Source organism: Bos taurus, chromosome 2, assembly GCF_002263795.3.
Source record: "Bos taurus isolate L1 Dominette 01449 registration number 42190680 breed Hereford chromosome 2, ARS-UCD2.0, whole genome shotgun sequence".
NCBI classification, from domain to species: Eukaryota; Metazoa; Chordata; class Mammalia; order Artiodactyla; family Bovidae; genus Bos; species Bos taurus.
Genome location: NC_037329.1, coordinates 118994345 through 119011458, shown reverse-complemented (window position 1 = coordinate 119011458; position 17114 = coordinate 118994345). Strand labels below are relative to the sequence as shown.

Sequence of the window (17114 nt, the reverse complement as noted above, 5' to 3'; positions counted from 1 at the left end):
GACCAGAGTCGGGCCTGGATAGATGGACAGGCATCACATCATGGAGGGCTGAGGACTCACGCGGAGCACTTTGGACTGCAAGCAGTGACAGACAGCTATTACGCAAGGTAGAGTGACAAGGTCAGGTTCCTGTACATACCTAAATACTTCCTGAAACCTTTGGGCTAAATAAATAGGACACAGCCAGGAGCTTCCCTGGCCCAGTCCAGTGGTTAAGACTCTGTGGTATCTTATGCAGGGGGCGCAGATTCAATCCCTGGTCAGGGAACTAGATCCCATTTGTGGCCAAAAAAAAAAAAGACACAACCAAAAAGGTCACTCCAGCTCCCATGAGAAGGAGCCATCAGAGATTTAAGGGCTTTGAGACTGAGACCAGGCAGAAAATGTTGCTTTAATCAGGACAGAAAGAGGGAGACCCTGAACAGACAGACACAAAGCCAGGAGGCAGGGCAGGGGGAGCCACAGCACCCCCTGCTGGAAGCTTCAGGAAATGCTCTCCTTCGTGGAACAGCATCACAGCAAGGCTTCCTGAACAACTGCACAAGGCCCCATCCCAAAAGGGTCACTGTCACGGCCACCACCCCAGCTCTCTGCAGGTTGTTACTGCTAACAAAGATGGGTGATTTTGGAAGCAGATTCCTCCAAAGAGTCACATGTCCTGAGCTTTTAGTATATTTAATGCTTTTAGTATATTTAAATATACTAAATTTAAATTTAGTATATTTAATATTAATACTATATATATTTAGTATATTCAGATCTGGAAGTATTATAACTTACATTTCTTTTTTTTTTAATTTTATTTATTTGGCTGCACTGGGTCTCAGATGAAGCATGCAAACTCTTACTTGCGGCATGGGAACTCTTACTTGTGGCGTGTGAGATCCAGTTCCCTGACCATGGGTTGGACCCAGACCCCCTGCATTGGGAGTGCAGAATCTTAGCTACTGGATCACCAGGGAAGTTCTTATACTTCCAGTGGGGCCTACTGGGAGTTGTGTGAGAAAGGGAGGGTTAATTTCTAAATAAGCCATTTTCTCCAATAAGGTTGGATTTAAATGGAAACTTTCCCATCTGAAGAATCACAAACCCAGAGGTGCCACTGGGTGGGCTTTGGGACTCACCCAGGGGGCTGTGCTCAGGTGTCCACCTTGAGAGTGTCTCTGCATTCAAGCTTACCCACTGCAAACAGGTGGCTAAGAGGAGAAAGGTATTCCACGGCATTTTTAAATGCTGTTTGCAGCACACAAAGACAGATGTTGCACTGTTAGAAATGGCAAAAAACTGACAATGTCTACCAGAGGAATGGTTAAATGAACCATACTGTTGTCAAATTAAGATTCTAAAAGATAAGGAAAAAAAAAAAGATAAGGAAGATATAAATATGCTAAAAGGACATGAAAGACTCTTGAAAATGTACCATTAAGTTAAAAGAGACAGCTGCAGAAGGACGTATCTAATAAAATCTCAGTTTTATATAGTTTTTAAAGGTTTGGAAAATGCATATAAAACAGTGTCACCTGTGGAGGAAGCGGGAGGGGGTGGGTGTGAGGCAGGGAAGGGATTTGTGCTTCACTCCATTTCCTGCTAAACTGTTATACATTTTCCAGCTGACACATATTTGTGTAGTTCTTGTACTGGACATGGAACAACAGACTGGTTCCAAATAGGAAAAGGAGTACGTTAAGGCTGTATATTGTCACCTTGTTTATTTAACTTATACGCAGAGTACATCATGAGAAACGCTGGGCTGGAAGAAGCACAAGCTGGAATCAAGATTGCTGGGAGACATATCAATAACCTCAGATATGCAGATGACACCACCCTTATGGCAGAAAGTGAAGAACTAAAAAGCCTCTTGATGAAAGTGAAAGAGGAGAGTGAAAAAGTTGTCTTAAAGCTCAACATTCAGAAAACGAAAATCATGGTATCTGGTCCCATCACTTCATGGGAAATAGATGGGGAAACAGTGGAAATAGTGTCAGACTTAATTTTTTGGGGGTCCAAAATCACTGTAGATGGTGATTGCAGCCATGAAATTAAAGGACACTTACTCATTGGAAGGAAAGTTATGACCAAGCTAGATAGCATATTAAAAAGCAGAGACATTACTTTGCCAACAAAAGTCCGCCTAGTCAAGGCTATGGTTTTTCCAGTGGTCGTGTATGGATGTGAGAGTTGGACTGTGAAGAAAGCTGAGCCCTGAAGAATTGATGCTTTTGAACTGTGATGTTGGAGAAGACTCTTGAGAGTCCCTTGGACTGCAAGGAGATCCAACTAGTCCATTCCAAAGGAGATCAGCCCTGGGTGTTCTCTGGAAGGAATGATGCTAAAGCTGAAACTCCAGTACTTTGGCCACCTCATGCGAACAGTTGACTCATTGGAAAAGACTGATGCTGGCAGGGATTGAGGGAAGGAGGAGAAGATGGCATCACCGACTCAATGGACATGAGTTTGAATGAACTCCGGGAGTTGGTGATGGACAGGGAGGCCTGGTGGCTGCAATTCATGGGGTCCCAAAGAGTCGGAATTGAACTGAACTGAACTGAACTGAATAATCTTAGAAGACAAAAAACTCTCCTTCTCGTGCTCTTAGAAGAAGCTTCTCCTTTTACTATTTATCACTAGATACTTGATAGTATGAAATCAGATTCATCTCATGCATGTGTGTGTGCTAAGTCGTTTCAGTGGTGTCCGACTCTGCCACCCCATGGACTGTAGCCCGCCAGGCTCCTCTGTCCATGGGGATTCTCCAGGCAAGAATACTGGAGTGGGGCTCTTCTCAACCCAGGCATTGAACTCGCATCTCCTGCATTGGTGGCTGGGTTCTTCACCACTAGCACCACCTGGGAAGCCCCAGATTCATCTCATATCCCAGTAAATCATGGCCCAGGGTTTGGAGCCTGACAGTAGGGACCACGGCATGATAAGCCTGGGGTTAGGGTGGTGACAAGCAGCCCAACTGGAAGAGGCTATGTGGGAGAGTTCTCATCTCAAAAATTTAACCTGTTATTAATCCTAGGAGCATCCAGATCTGTCAGCCAACTCTGATAATGCTTCTCAGGTGGTACAGTGGTAAAGAATCTGCCTGCCAATGCAAGAGATGAAAGAGATGTGGGTTCAACCCCTGAGTCAGGAAGATCCCCTGGAGGAGGAAATGGCAACCCACTCCAGTATTCTTGCCTGAAGAATCCCATGGACAGAGGAGTCTGGTCGGCTACAGTTCATGGGGTTGCAAAGAGTTGGACATGATTGAGCACGGCACAGCAACAGACAACTCTGATAATGCAGCAGACTCTGGGATAGTTACCTGGGCAGGAACGAGGTAGGGTAGAAACACATCTCTGGGTTCCCCATGGGGCCCTCCACCAGGGTAATCTTTACACACACTCCCCAGAGGGGGTGACTGGCTGGATTTGCACTACCCTCTGCCCCCTTCCTCTGGGCAGTGAGGTTGTGTGGGTGGAGGAGGTTGGGTGAGGGACTGGCCTTCACTGTCCATGACTGAGTGAGAATGTTTCTTTAATTCCAGGGCTGAAAAGTAGGTAACCCACTTGCCTACCAAAAACCCCCCCACATTCTCCAATATAAGCTTTCTCAGAATCAGCAGCAATACCTTCAGTTCCATTTTCCTTCATTCTATTTATTTTTCAACTGGTTCGGAGCTCCAGGGGAAGAAGGGTGCGATTTACTGAACCCTTCGGAACTTTCAACAGTGAATGAGGTTACAGAGGGCCAGATTCTTAGTAGTCAGATTTAAAAACCAGATCAAAGTACTACATTTTGTAGAAGATGCAGCTGTTTTATGATGGGTCCTGGCCAGGCTTCTCCATGAATACAGTGAATAAGCCCGAAGAGAAGTTGATCAAGGACCAGGCTAGAAAGAAGGCTGGTCTGTGCTCACCTATTTATCTTGAAATTGATGACATTCTGTTTGGACTTAGAGTAGAATTTTGTTGTTTAGTTGCTCGGTGGTGTCCAGCTCTTTGCGATCCCATGGACTGCAGTCCACCAGGCTCCTCTGTCCATGGGATTCTCAAGGCAAGAATACTGGAGCGGGTTGCCATTTCCTTCTCCAGGGGATCTTCCCGACCCAGAGGCTGAACCCATGGTCGCTGTCGTGTCTCCTGCATAGCAGGTGGGTTCTTGACTGCTGAACCACTGGGGAAGCCCTTAGGATAGAATATATTCCCCTTAAAAAAAATAAAAAAGCAATCTCCTTCCAAAGGGCTTCCCTCCTGGTGGCTCAGATGGTCAAGAATCTGAGGAGACCTCAGATGAGGAAGTCTGGGTTTAATTCCTAGGTCGGGAAGATCCCCTGGAGAAGGGAATGACAACCCACTCCAGTATTCTTGCCTGGAGAATTTCATGGACAGAGAAGCCTGGCGGGCTACAGTCCATAGGATCTCAAAGGGTTGGACACAACTGAGTGACTAACACTTACACGCACTTATCCTCCGAATCCTAGATCCTATCAGCTCAGTCACCGGACAGCCCATCTAAATTGTATCCTAATTTCCTCTCCATACGTTATAAATCTGATACTACACACTGATGTTAGGCATGCCTGATCAACGACAATATCCTGTACACTTTCATAATGACCCCTTATCTACTTTTTTATCATCGTGTAAGAAAAATATAATAGGAACAATAAAAGACTTTGCAGCTTTTATTGCCTGGTAAGTCAATGACTCAGTAGGAAAAAAAAAACGGTCATGAGTGAAGATAAGCAGAGTTCACCCCCCTCCTGCGATTCTGAGGCTTCGACTCTGTACCTCGGTGTCCCTGCAACACGGGAGGGTGGCAGGCCCAGCCTCTGAGCAAATGAAGGCGACCTCTCGTGGGGTGAAATGTCCTGTGTGTTGTGCGCCATCCCCTTTTATACTGCTCCTTTTAAATATGACATCAGTTTGTTTTGTTTGTTTGTTTTGTGCCCTGCCTCAGGCATGTGGGGTCTCTTTCAATTTATGGTTAAAAATTTACCTTAGTTGTAGCATGTGGGATCTGTGAATAGTTCCCTGATGAGGGGATTGATTGAACCTCGGCCTCCTGAACTGGGAGCATGGCGTTTAGCCACTGGACCACCAGGGAAGTCCCTAGAAAGCCACTGTTTTTGGTAAAGACACTCTGATCCTTAAAGTCATCCCAAGGCTGATGACTTACAGCCAAGCATATACAGGACATAAAAACTCAACTCAGCCAGTCCTCAGGGAGGAGGCTTGAAGCCCCCCATCCTAGAGGGCCCACGAGGAAGTCACTTGTTTGAGACTCAGATGTCTGTGTGTACTTAACTGACATTTAAGAAAAATGGCCGACTCACTAAGATTTCTGTACACAGACGTCATTGCAGCCATATCCTAAAGCACAGACGCCACAGCTCCTATCCTTCACTGTCCACGTGTGGCGCAGCCGACACAGCAGTGGCTGGCCAGTCCTTCCACGTGCGCCTCAAGGACACGGTCAAGGACGCTGGCTCACAAGGATGGTACCACATCCTTTCTACCAAGATCCACGAGAGGAACTCTCCTCAGGTCTGAGCTACAGCATTGCCCATGCAGTGGTTTTTTTGACCTGTCAATCTTCAAAAATAATGTATGTAACAACTTGCTTTTAAACTGTGAGTTGGAAAAAGTTCATGGTCTAAAGGGCACCAGGGGACGTTGGCGGCACTGAGATGGTCTATTGTGGGCACGTGTGAGGGGCTCATGGGCGTTCATTTTACCGTTGTGCTTCGGAGGCTGCATGTTCAGCACAAATGTCTTTGATGCAATGAATATCATTGTCTCTTCCTTTATAAATAAATCATGTAACTGCTTTCTGCCCTGGCTACTGGAAAGCCGGCGCCAATTCTAGGCCTCCTTCCCCACATGCATTTTTTATACCAGCCTTAGCCTGGCTTACTTTTATTTTTCTCACCCTCGTTTTCCTTTAACCATCATTTTTCTTTTCCCTCCAGCATCACTGAGATATAACGGACATGTATCATTGTGTGAGTTCAAGGTGTACAGTGTGATAACTGGATAAAGGTGTGTATTGTGACATGATTACCACAATACACAGCTGTCACCTCACCTGCTTTTTCTAGTAAGAACATTTAGGAACTATTCCTTTAGAAACCGTCAAGTTCACAATAGAGTATTGTTAACTATAGTCATCGTGCTGTCAATTACATCCCCAGAACATAATCGTCTTAAAACTGGATGTCTGTGCCCCTTGATCAATATCTCCCCATTTCCCCTACCCCTTGGCAACCACCAATCTACTTTCAGTGTCTATGAATTGTAACCAAAATTTCTTTATCTTTATTTTCTATATTTTTCATTTCTCATATGTGTGTTTTCTTGTAATAATAAGTTGCTTCAAATCTTTTTAAGAATGAGGTAGATTATTTTAAAACTAAAAAAGGACTCTGTTTATGAAGAGAAGATCCTAGCGTTAATGTTGAAACACTTCAGTAAAAACCAGGGCCCTAAGCCGCAGAGGGAGTGAGGAGGGCTCTGATGTCAGGGGGAGGGGCTCTGACCCTGGAAGGGGGCTCTGAATGTAGGGAGGGCTTTGATCTTCAAAGTGGGGGGCAGGGGGGCTCTAACCCTCGGGGGGAGGGGCTCTGACCCTGGGGTGGAGGGCTCTGACTCTGGGGGGTGGGTCCTCTGAACCTGGCGGGGAGGGGATCTGACCCTGCGGGGGAGCTCTGACTCTCAGGGGGTGGCTCTCACCCTTGGCGGGAGGGGGCTCTGACTGTTGCGGGGGCTCTGGCACTCAGAGAGAGCCTCTGACCCCCGGGGACGGGCTCTGACCCTCATGGGGGGGGGCTCTGACCCTCGGGGGTGGGCTCTGACCCTGGGGAGGGGCTCTGACCCTCGGGGGTGGGCCCTGAACCTGCGGGGGGGCCCTGAACCTGCGGGGGAACCCTGACCCTCGGGGGTGCCTCAGAATCACCTGGCGCTTCCCTCCTAACTGTTCAGCTCCACACATTCGGCCTCTGGACCAGGCGGCAGGTTGGTGTTTCCCAAGTTAGTTGGGTCCTTAACCAAGGGGCAGACAGAGTACACCAGTGTCTCCCAAGGGAGTTTTCAGTTCATGGACTCCTGTCCCGGGCTATTTTTGCAACTTTTCTGTAAGTTTGCAATGACTCTAAGTATAAAGTTAAAGAGAGAAAAAGAAAGGCCCTGCCTGAGACCTGGGAGTTGCCTGTAAAAGATGACGAAGTTGCCTTGGGTTCCTCCTGACCTGCTGTTACCAGCCCTGGTGCCCACAGAGCGGCCCCACCTGGAACAGACCAGCCTGTCTCCCCCTGCAGGAGGCTGCCTTCCAGCTGCTCACTCTCCAAAAACAGCTTTCTTTTCCTTCTGGGAAAGTACAGATCTCCAAAGCCTGCTGAAATGCAGACTCCCGAATGTATTTTCTCCTGCTCTCTCATTTTTTAAAGTTATGGCATGGTGAAATCTATGGCAACCCACTCCAGTATCCTTGCCTGGAGAATCCTATGGACAGAGAAGCCTGGTGGGCTACAGTCCATGGGGTCACAAAGAGTCGGACATGAGAGCGACTAACACACATGGTGAAATCTGCGGGCCTCACCGTGCCAGGCCTCGTGAAGTCCACGCTGTGCGCCAGGCTCTGCCGCATCTGGTTGCTGAAGAGGCGGACACAGACGCTCTGCAGGTACTCGGGGGTGATCTGCAGGGAACAGAGGACGGATGGCTGGTGAGTGTTGCCCTGGCTGGTGTGGGCACTGACTCTCCACAGCCGCGGCTGCGGAGGTGAGATTTTGCTTTAATATCGGGGCTCTGGAGAGTTGAGCCTGATGAGAAAACTAACAGTCTCCAGGTGTGACCACGGGATAGCATACTTTAAGTCATGTAATTGCACTTAACATACTCCCGCTGTCCTGCAAAATAAACTTTTTTTTTTGGCCACACTGCCTGGCTGGTGGGATCTTAGTTCCCTGACCAGGGATTGAACCTGAGCCCTCTGCAGTGAAAGCGCCTAACCACTGGACAGCCAGGGAATTCTCATAAAATAAACTTGATTTTAAACCAATTTTTTGTTAATTCAAGCAGTGAAGTCATGGTAGGGCAGGGGGAGGAGGGAGCGGTAAGAATGGATGGAAAGTCATGATAGAAAGCATGCCAGGCTTAAAATCTAAAGATCTGGGCTTAAGCAGTGGACTCAAGAAAACCAACAGGTCTGCCTCCTGCTTTCCGGACCTATGGGAAGAGATGAAGGAGGCCTATGGCTCTGTGTCTCGGGGATCAGGGGAGAGCCCAGCACATGGTAGATGCTCAGTAAACCGTAAATGAGTGAGTGATGGAGACTTGTTATGAACCACCCAGCGCTTGACAATGGGATCTGGGTTACTTCTGCATCAAAGCAGTTGACACAATGGCCTCTTTCTTCAGCTCTCATGCCTCTCTCATTAGCCACCATGATTCAGGACTGATATCCAGCATCTAAGGCGGTAATCTCTGAAACGTTTTCTTCTCATCTTACGTCTTTTTTAAAAATATATATTAAAATGAGAATTCCCTGGTGATTCAGTCATTAGGACTCTCCTCTTATTGCCAAAGGTCTGGGTTCCATCCCTGGTCAGGGAATTAAGATACCACAAGCCGTGTGGTCAAAAAAAAAAAGAGGTTAAGAGTGCCCCAATTTAACTTATATGCAGAGTACATCATGAGAAATGCTGGACTGGAAGAAACACAAGCTGGAATCAAGATTGCTGGGAGAAACATCAATAACCTCAGATATGCAGATGATACCACCCTTATGGCAGAAAGTGAAGAGGAACTCAAAAGCCTCTTGATGAAAGTGAAAATGGAGAGTGACAAAGTTGGCTTAAAGCTCAACATTCAGAAAACAAAGATCATGGCATCCAGTCCCATCACTTCATGGGAAATAGATGGGGAAACAGTGGAAACAGTGTCAGACTTTATTTTTCTGGGCTCCAAAATCACTACAGATGGTGACTACAGCCATGAAATTAAAAGACGCTTACTCCTTGGAAGGAAAGTTATGACCAACCTAGATAGCATATTCAAAAGCAGAGACATTACTTTGCCAACAAAGGTTCGTCTAGTCAAGGCTATGGTTTTTCCTGTGGTCATGTATGGATGTGAGAGTTGGACTGTGAAGAAGGCTGAGCGCCGAAGAATTGATGCTTTTGAACTGTGGTCTTGGAGAAGACTCTTGAGAGTCCCTTGAACTGCAAGGAGATCCAAGCAGTCCATTCTGAAGGAGATCAGCCCTGGGATTTCTTTGGAAGGAATGATGCTAAAGCTGAAACTCCAGTACTTTGGCCACCTCATGTGAAGAGTTGACTCGTTGGAAAAGACTCTGATGCTGGGAGGGATTGGGGGCAGGAGGAGAAGGGGATGAGAGAGGATGAGATGGCTGGATGGCATCACTGACTCGATGGACATGAGTCTGGGTGAACTCCGGGAGTTGGTGATGGACATGGAGGCCTGGCGTGCTGCAATTCATGGGGTCGCAAAGAGTCGGACACGACTGAGTGACTGATCTGATCTGATCTGAAACTGTCACCAGTCCACCCTGCCCCACAAGCCAATCCCTAGAGGTTGTTGCTGTTTAGTTGCTAAGTTGTGTCTAACTTCTTCTGCAACCCCATGGATTGTAACCTGCCAGGTTCCTCTGTCCATGGGATTTTCCAGGCAAGTATACTGGAGTGGATTGCCTTTCTCTTTTCCGGGAGATATTCCTGACCCAGGGATAGAACCCGCATCTCCCGTATTGCGGGTGGATTCTTTACCACTGAGCCACCAGACAGTTTTACCTCCTTCCATACTTCTATGCCTGACTGTTGGAGGGACACTTCTTTTCCCAGTCTCCTGACTCTGTCTGGTGAACTCCCACATGCTAATGTAACAGGCATCCCTTCCCAATGCTCACTCACTCATGCCTACAAGAGGACGACTACTCAACCGACTGGTGGGTTGGAAGGAGCAGGAACACTGGACTAGACCCCTTCTCTCCCTGTGGTTCTCCTGTCTGGCCCCTGGAAACCTCGGGTCTGTTTCAGCCACAAGAAAGACTGTTCCTCGTGGAGAACTTCTCGGGTTGTCTGGGCTCCATCTCAAGCTGCACCCCCTACATTATCCTCAGCCCGTCTCCTCTGAATGCCTGCAGGATCAAAATTCAAACACTCCTTGTTCATCCTGTGCATCTCGCCTTTCCTTTTATACCAGTTCCATCCCTACAACCTAGAAACGTGTCCAGATATGTTTCATATTTCAAAAATACCTTCCCCTCGCTCCTTCCAAGGTTCTCATCTATCAACCACCCTCTCGATGTTCCTTCTTTACAGCCACGGTCCTTAAAAGAACAGCCGACATCTGCTACCGCGCCTTCCCTTTACCTGTCCACACACCCCAGCGGAGCCCCCGTCTGCCTGGCCCCCACGGAAACTCCCATGGTAAAGGCCACCACCAGTGACTTTCTAAATGGCAGACACAGTGGACACTTTTCAGTTCGGACTCCTAGAGTTTTCTGTGATTTCTGAGACTTTGGAGCAACCCTTTGCTTCTGAGATTGCCTCCTCTCCTTTGGTACCAGAACCATTTCTTTAACGCGGAAATCTGATTCTGTCACCTTCTTGCTTAAAACAAAAGAGGACAGGACATGTGGCAAAAAAAACATATGAAAATATATTTGGCCTCACACATAATTAAAGAAATGTAAGTTGAAACATTCAGAATACCAAGTTTTACTCAATGGACATGGGTTTGGGTGAACTCCGGGAGTTGGTGATGGACAGGGAGGCCCGGCGTGCTGCAGTTCATGGGGTCACAAAGAGTCGGACACGACTGAGCGACTGAACTGACTGACTGACTTACCCAACCAGCAAAAATTTCAAAGTATAATCATGCCTAATGTTGGCAAGTGTGTGAAGAAATAGATATTCTGATATGCTACTAGGGGTGGAGGGTGGTAGACATTGTTGAAATCTTTGAGGAAATAATTTGGCAACATCTATCAAAACTTTAATGCCCATAACTTCTGACCTAGCAATTCCATTCAGGTGCTTATCTTCCCTACATTCAAGGGTATACTGTATATATAAGGATATATACAGTATGTACAACATTTTGTGTTATAACAAACAAAAAAATCTAAATGTTCATCATCAGAGATCTGACAAATTATGGCTCACCCTTACAGTGGAATAATGTACACGCATTAAAAACAATTAAGCAGTGTGTGGTCATGTGGAAAGATTTCCAAGATATGCTGAAAGTGAAATACCAAGTTTGAGAAGGATAATGGGTTCCATAACCCCAAGTAGTATGTATGTATGCACATGCGCACACATGTATGTTCTGAAGTAAAACACAAGTGTTAATCTTCCAAGAAAACGAGACTAAGGAACTGTGTGTGGAAGGGGTCTTTTGTTCTTAACTATATACTCCTCTGAAGTGTTTCAGTTTTTTACTATGAGCATGTATTTCTTTTACATTAAAAACAAGCTAGTTCAGATTCCAGTGCTGCCCCCTGCCCCAAGCCCATGTCTCCCTGTCTTGATACTGGAGGCCCTTTTAACCCCCTGCCTGGTGGTGTGTGGGCCTCTGCTCCCACATTCCAGCAGTAAGAACTCAGGTCCCACCTGTGGTCAGCGGGCCACGCCTGGCATCACATCAAACCTGGCCGTGGCAGCCACACCACGACGATGGCAGTTATTGTCTAATAGGAGAGACGGCAAAAGGAAAACACGTTTTCTTTTATTTCTGTACTATTTGAATTTTCAGTGTACATGCCTTCTTTTCTTCATTTTTTTGTTAACAGTGATTATATAAGCCATCTTTGTTTTGTTTCTGGTACTTCTCTGTACTAAAGAAAAGTCAGTTTTAGTTTTTCAAAACTAAAAAACCCGAACAATTTTCAAGATACACATTTCAAATGCTCCTCACTAACTGCAGGGTGAAGCACAAGTTCCTAAGCACAGTCTACAAATCTCTCCGTGATCGTCCCCGATGCACCTCCCTCGCCTCGTCTTCCAACACACGCCACTCCCCACCCCCTAGCTTCGGCCATTCCAGCCACACCATGCAACTTTCAGCAGTTCTGTGAACGTTTGTCTGCTGTGTTTTCATCTGGACAGAGACGTTTCAGTGTAGGGTATTAAAACATATTTAAAAGAATCCACCTGCAATGCAGGAGACCTGGGTTTGATCCCTGGGTTGGGAAGATCCCCTGGAGAAGGGAAAATACTGGAAACACTCCAGTATTGTGGCCTGGAGAATTCCATGGACTGTGCAGTCCATGGGGTGGCAAAGAGTCAGACAAGACTGAGTGACTTTCACTTTCACAAGCTGTTATAGCAAAAAGCAATCCACAGTTGTTGCTCTGGCCTAGAGTTCTGGGGTAATCCCAGGGAACTGCATAACTGATTCCTTTCAAGTGGTGACTTAAATGAGCCCTTATGAAAGTAAAAATCTAGAAACAACGCTAATGTCCAACAACAGAGACCCGACACGCTAAATAACCTGATAGAAAACAGCCACAAGAGGTGAGCATCGTAGGAGGATATTTAATGACTTCAAGAATGCATGATTCGATGCCATTCACGTGTATACCTAGGGCAGATTCATGTTGATATATGGCAAAACCAATACAATATTGTAAAGTTAAAAGATAAAAAAAAAAAAAAAAAGAACGCATGATTCGGTATTTAGGAGAAAAGCAGACCAGAAGACTGTGTGAACTGAGCCCATTTCTGTAAAACACATGTATCCAAGTTTTGGGAAAAAAAAGTCTGGAATGTTAACAAGTGTTATTACTAAGTGAGATAATGGCAGGTAATTTTAATCTTATTTTTGCATAGTTCTATATTTTCAAAAATTTCTAGAATACATTTCATTTTGTAATCACATTTTTAAGGTGTTAAAGCAAGTTGAATACATTAATCTATATTGGTGACAAAGTTGTATAAAGCTTAAAACACACACATATAGACACACACAGGAGTACAAGTAAAACTGGGGAAATTAGGATAAAGCAATAGATTGTATCAGTGCCAGTATCTTGGCTGAGACACTGTACTATCGTTTTGCAAACTATTACAACTGGTGGAAACTGGGAAGAGGGTACAAGGACTCTCTGCACTATGCCTTAAAATCACACGTGAACCCACAATTATTTCCAATAAAAAAAATTCTATTTCCAGAATGTGATTTATTATGCTTTCTATTTTTTTATTGAGTAAAACACTCAAGTCACTCCCATTAAAGTCAGAAATAAGACAAACATGCCCATGAGCTCATTCAACTCCCAGGGTCTTAGCTAATCAGTTAAGTGGGGGGAAAAAGAAAGTTGGGATATACAAGGGAAAAAAAAAATCACTATTTGAAAGTGATACGACTGCGAATCTAGAATACAGGAAAATTGATCAAAACAATCTCTCAGATTAATGGAGTTCAGAAAGGTTACTGGATACAAAATCAGTATATGAAAACCTATAGGTCTCCTATATACCAAAAGAATATCTCCCCTCGTTTTTATGCTACAACATGATTTTTTTTTCTGCTGCCCATTTATTCTTTGCTAACACTAAGAACAGGCTAAAGAAATAAAGACGCAGTAGGTAATGTGTCAGGAAACATGGACGAAATCCTGCAGCGGCGTGATAAACAGCTGCACCCAGCTTTGTAAAGTTGGGGGGCAAGTGTCACTGGCTGGGGGTGGCGAGGAATCATCCGTGCCTGCGACTCTTCTCTATCTCAAGAAAACACGTGGACGATGGGGGACCTCCTTACCATCTTGCCACTGACCGTGGCCTCCAGAGAATCCACCAGCTCTGCCGTGACTCCGATGAGGTTGTGGTAGTCGGCCTGGATCCTGTTGTACCGTTTCAGGTACGTCATGGACCTCCGCTCAGCTTCTACCAGCTGCTGGTGGAGCTGCTGCAACACGTCTAGGAAGACAATTTACATTTACATTGAAACAAAACAAAAAAGCGATGGTTAAAAAGAAAAAGTCTACAAGGGGCTTCCCTGGTGGCTCAACGGCAAAGAATCCGTCTGTCAATGTGGGAGACAGGGGTTCCATCCCTGATCCGAGACGATCCCACGTGCCATGGAGCGACTCGGCCCATGGGCCACAACTACTGCGCATGCGTGCCGCGGGTACTGAAGCCTGCGTGCTCCAGGGCCCGTGCTCCTCAACCAGAGAAGCTGCCACAGCGCAACTGGAGAGCAGCCCCTGCTTGCTGGAACTAGAGAAAAGCCCGCAGCAAGGAGGACGCAGCACAGCCATAAATAAATAAACAATTTTTTAAAGAAAAAGACAACATTTAAAAAGATTTTTAAAAAACTCTACAAAGTAAAAAATACAAAATACAAAATAATTATATTCTTCTCGAGTGAATGCCACGCCTCCTGTGAGAATATCTTACTGTAACAATGAACTCAGCACTATGTATTCATCACTTCTGTTTATGCCACATTTACTGACAAAGTGCTTTGTCATCACCGATCTTTTAATTTCTTCTTTTTGGCCGCACTGCATGGCAGGTGGGATCTTTGTGTTCCCTGACCAGAGATCGAACTTGCGCCCCTTGCATTGGAGGCACAGGGTCTTAACCACTGGCCGCTAGGAAAGTCCTTGATTTTTTTAATGTTTCACCCTGATAGTTCAACTGCTCATCACTGACTTTCGTAACAAAATCTATTTCCTTGGCTGAATCCCATACAACTTCAGTTCCTCTCTCTGCATATATGAGAAATGAACTCAATGTTTCTTTCTATCATGAGTTCACAAAATGGCTGAACCAAAACTGACTCATTTTCTCTGTTTGTGCCCTGTGAGTATGAGGGATAAGTTCTTCCTTTTAAGTAAAAGTTAGGGCTGTGTGACGGGTGCTGAGAAAATTCAAATCCACAATTAGGTAAGACGCCAGGTGTTCACTCTGCCAGTTTGAGAAAGCATAAGCCACCCCACTGGGCCTTAGAGCAGTAGCCGTGAAAGGTTCTAGGGTTCTCTTCCTGGAAGCCCACCACCACCCTGCCCCCACCCCTCACAGCAGCACAAGACGGCCAAGCCACCCTGGGCACAGCTGGACTCTTCATCAGGGTCCACCCTCCTTGCCTCTGTCCTACCTTCTCCCTTGCCTGGAAGATCACTTTTGATGGAAGGACCTGTTGCTGCCCCCACACCCATGTTAACTCACTGTGTCCCAATCCAGGTGCTGTATAATATGTAAAGTCTTCATTTTAGAACACATTTCATGCATAAAGAGAGACTTTAAAATTATAAAGACCAAACACAGGCATTATTCTATAATAACTTTAAGGAATACAACCTATAATAATATTGAGGCACTATGTTGTATATATACCTGAAACTAATATAATACTGTAAATCAACTATGCTGTGCTATGCTTAGGTGCTCAGTCGTGTCAGACTCTCTGCGACTCCATGCACTGCCTCACACCAGGCTTCCCTATCCTCCACTATCTCCCAGAGTTTGCTCAAACTCATGTCCACTGAGTCGATGATGCCATCCAACCATCTCATCCTCTGTTGCCCCCTTCTCCTCAATCTTTCCCAGCATCAGGGTCTTCTCCAATGAGTCAGTTCTTTGCATCAGGTGGCCAAGTATTGGAGCTTCAGCACCAGTCCTTCCAATGTTCAGGGTTGATTTCCTTTGGGATTGACTGGTTTGATCTCCTTGCAGTCCAAGGGACTCTCAAGAGTCTTCTCCAGCACCTCAGTTAGAAAGCATCACTTCTTTGGCACTCAGCCTTCTTTATAGTCCAACTTCCACATCCATATATGACTACTGAAAAAACCAAAGCTTTGACTTTATGGACCTTTGTTGGCAAAGTGATGTCTCTGCTTTTTAATACATCTAGATATATCATGGCTATCTTTCCAAGGAGCAAGCTATCTTTTAATTTTGTGGCTGCAGTCACCTGGTGGGTCATACATGGCAGCTATTATTATTATTTCCTTTCATGAAAAAGGGTCAAAGATTTTCTAAATGTATTTCTATATAAGTAGATCACTTGAAAAAATGGCAGAAAGGTTATGTCCTAAAGCAGTGGTATGTAAACTCTGAAATACATCAGAATCATCCAAAAATAAAAATGATCAAGCTTCAACTTCAGAGACTGATTTTGTGGATACTGGATAGGGGCTAAGTACCTACATTGTTAACAAACTCCTCAAATGGCTGACACATAACTGCATGTTTGAGAAACACTGCCCTAAAGTATCTATTCTTCTTAATTTGTATCCTAAACAGCTACGATGATAACCCACATCCCAACTGTATTTTAAAAACTTTCATGTTTCACAATTGTTGATGTGCAGAAGTAAAATACTTTAACTATTAAAACCCCAAATATCATATAATGAATTATTATTATTATTTAATACCCATCAAATTTCAGTATTGAAAGATAACTTTAAAAAGTCATCTGAAACAAATTTATATCCAGTATTTGAACCTCTGGAGAATATCCCTGGAAATCATTTATCATTCTCCTAATACAATATTGAGAGTCACTACCTTCTTTTCCCACTACGTATTGTTTAAGCTTTTTCATACATCCAAAACTCAAAATTACATAGATAAGAACTTTCAAGGATGAAAATTTAGATTATTCACAGTCCCATTTTATGGTAATAAATATTAGAGAGAATCTATGAGATTTTTCTCAACAAGTACCGAGTGGCAGATGAATGAAATACCAAAACCCATTAGCTGGGTCAAACGACTTCTCAAACCATCAATGTTAATGTCACCCAAGTAGTCCCTCTTGAAATGGGACTGCACCAAAACACTCCCCTCAGAAACTCACTGTCGATTAACTAAATGTAAGGGACTATTTCTGGAGTTTTTACCTTGAGAACAAAGAAATGGAATTTATGACAATTTCAAAGTATGGTAACCTGAGAGAAAAGAGCCCTAACTACCAGCAGCCTACAGAAAAGACTTGCTGTTTAGTCACTCAGTCGTGTCTGACTCTTTGCGACCCTATGGACTGCAGCCCACCAGACTCCTCTGTTCATGGGATTCTCCAGGCAAGAATACTGGAGTGGATTGCCATGCCCTTCTCCGGAATCAGGAATTGAACCTGTGTCTCTTCGTCTCC

The 17114-nt window shown here is 45.0% G+C and overlaps 1 protein-coding gene across 6 annotated transcripts in view; it reads right to left on the bottom strand.

The window, feature by feature from the left end:
* The window catches only part of ARMC9 (armadillo repeat containing 9), a 178833-nt gene that overhangs the window by 134690 nt on the left and 27029 nt on the right, over positions 1 to 17114 (bottom strand). For all 6 annotated transcript variants that reach the window (XM_005202963.5, XM_005202964.5, XM_005202962.4 and 3 more), the window contains exons 8-9: positions 13773 to 13930; positions 7585 to 7683 (exon numbers count right to left, since the gene is read on the bottom strand). In XM_005202963.5, coding sequence (XP_005203020.1) covers positions 7585 to 7683; positions 13773 to 13930 — 257 coding nt within the window. The remainder of the gene's footprint in view (positions 1 to 7584; positions 7684 to 13772; positions 13931 to 17114) is intronic.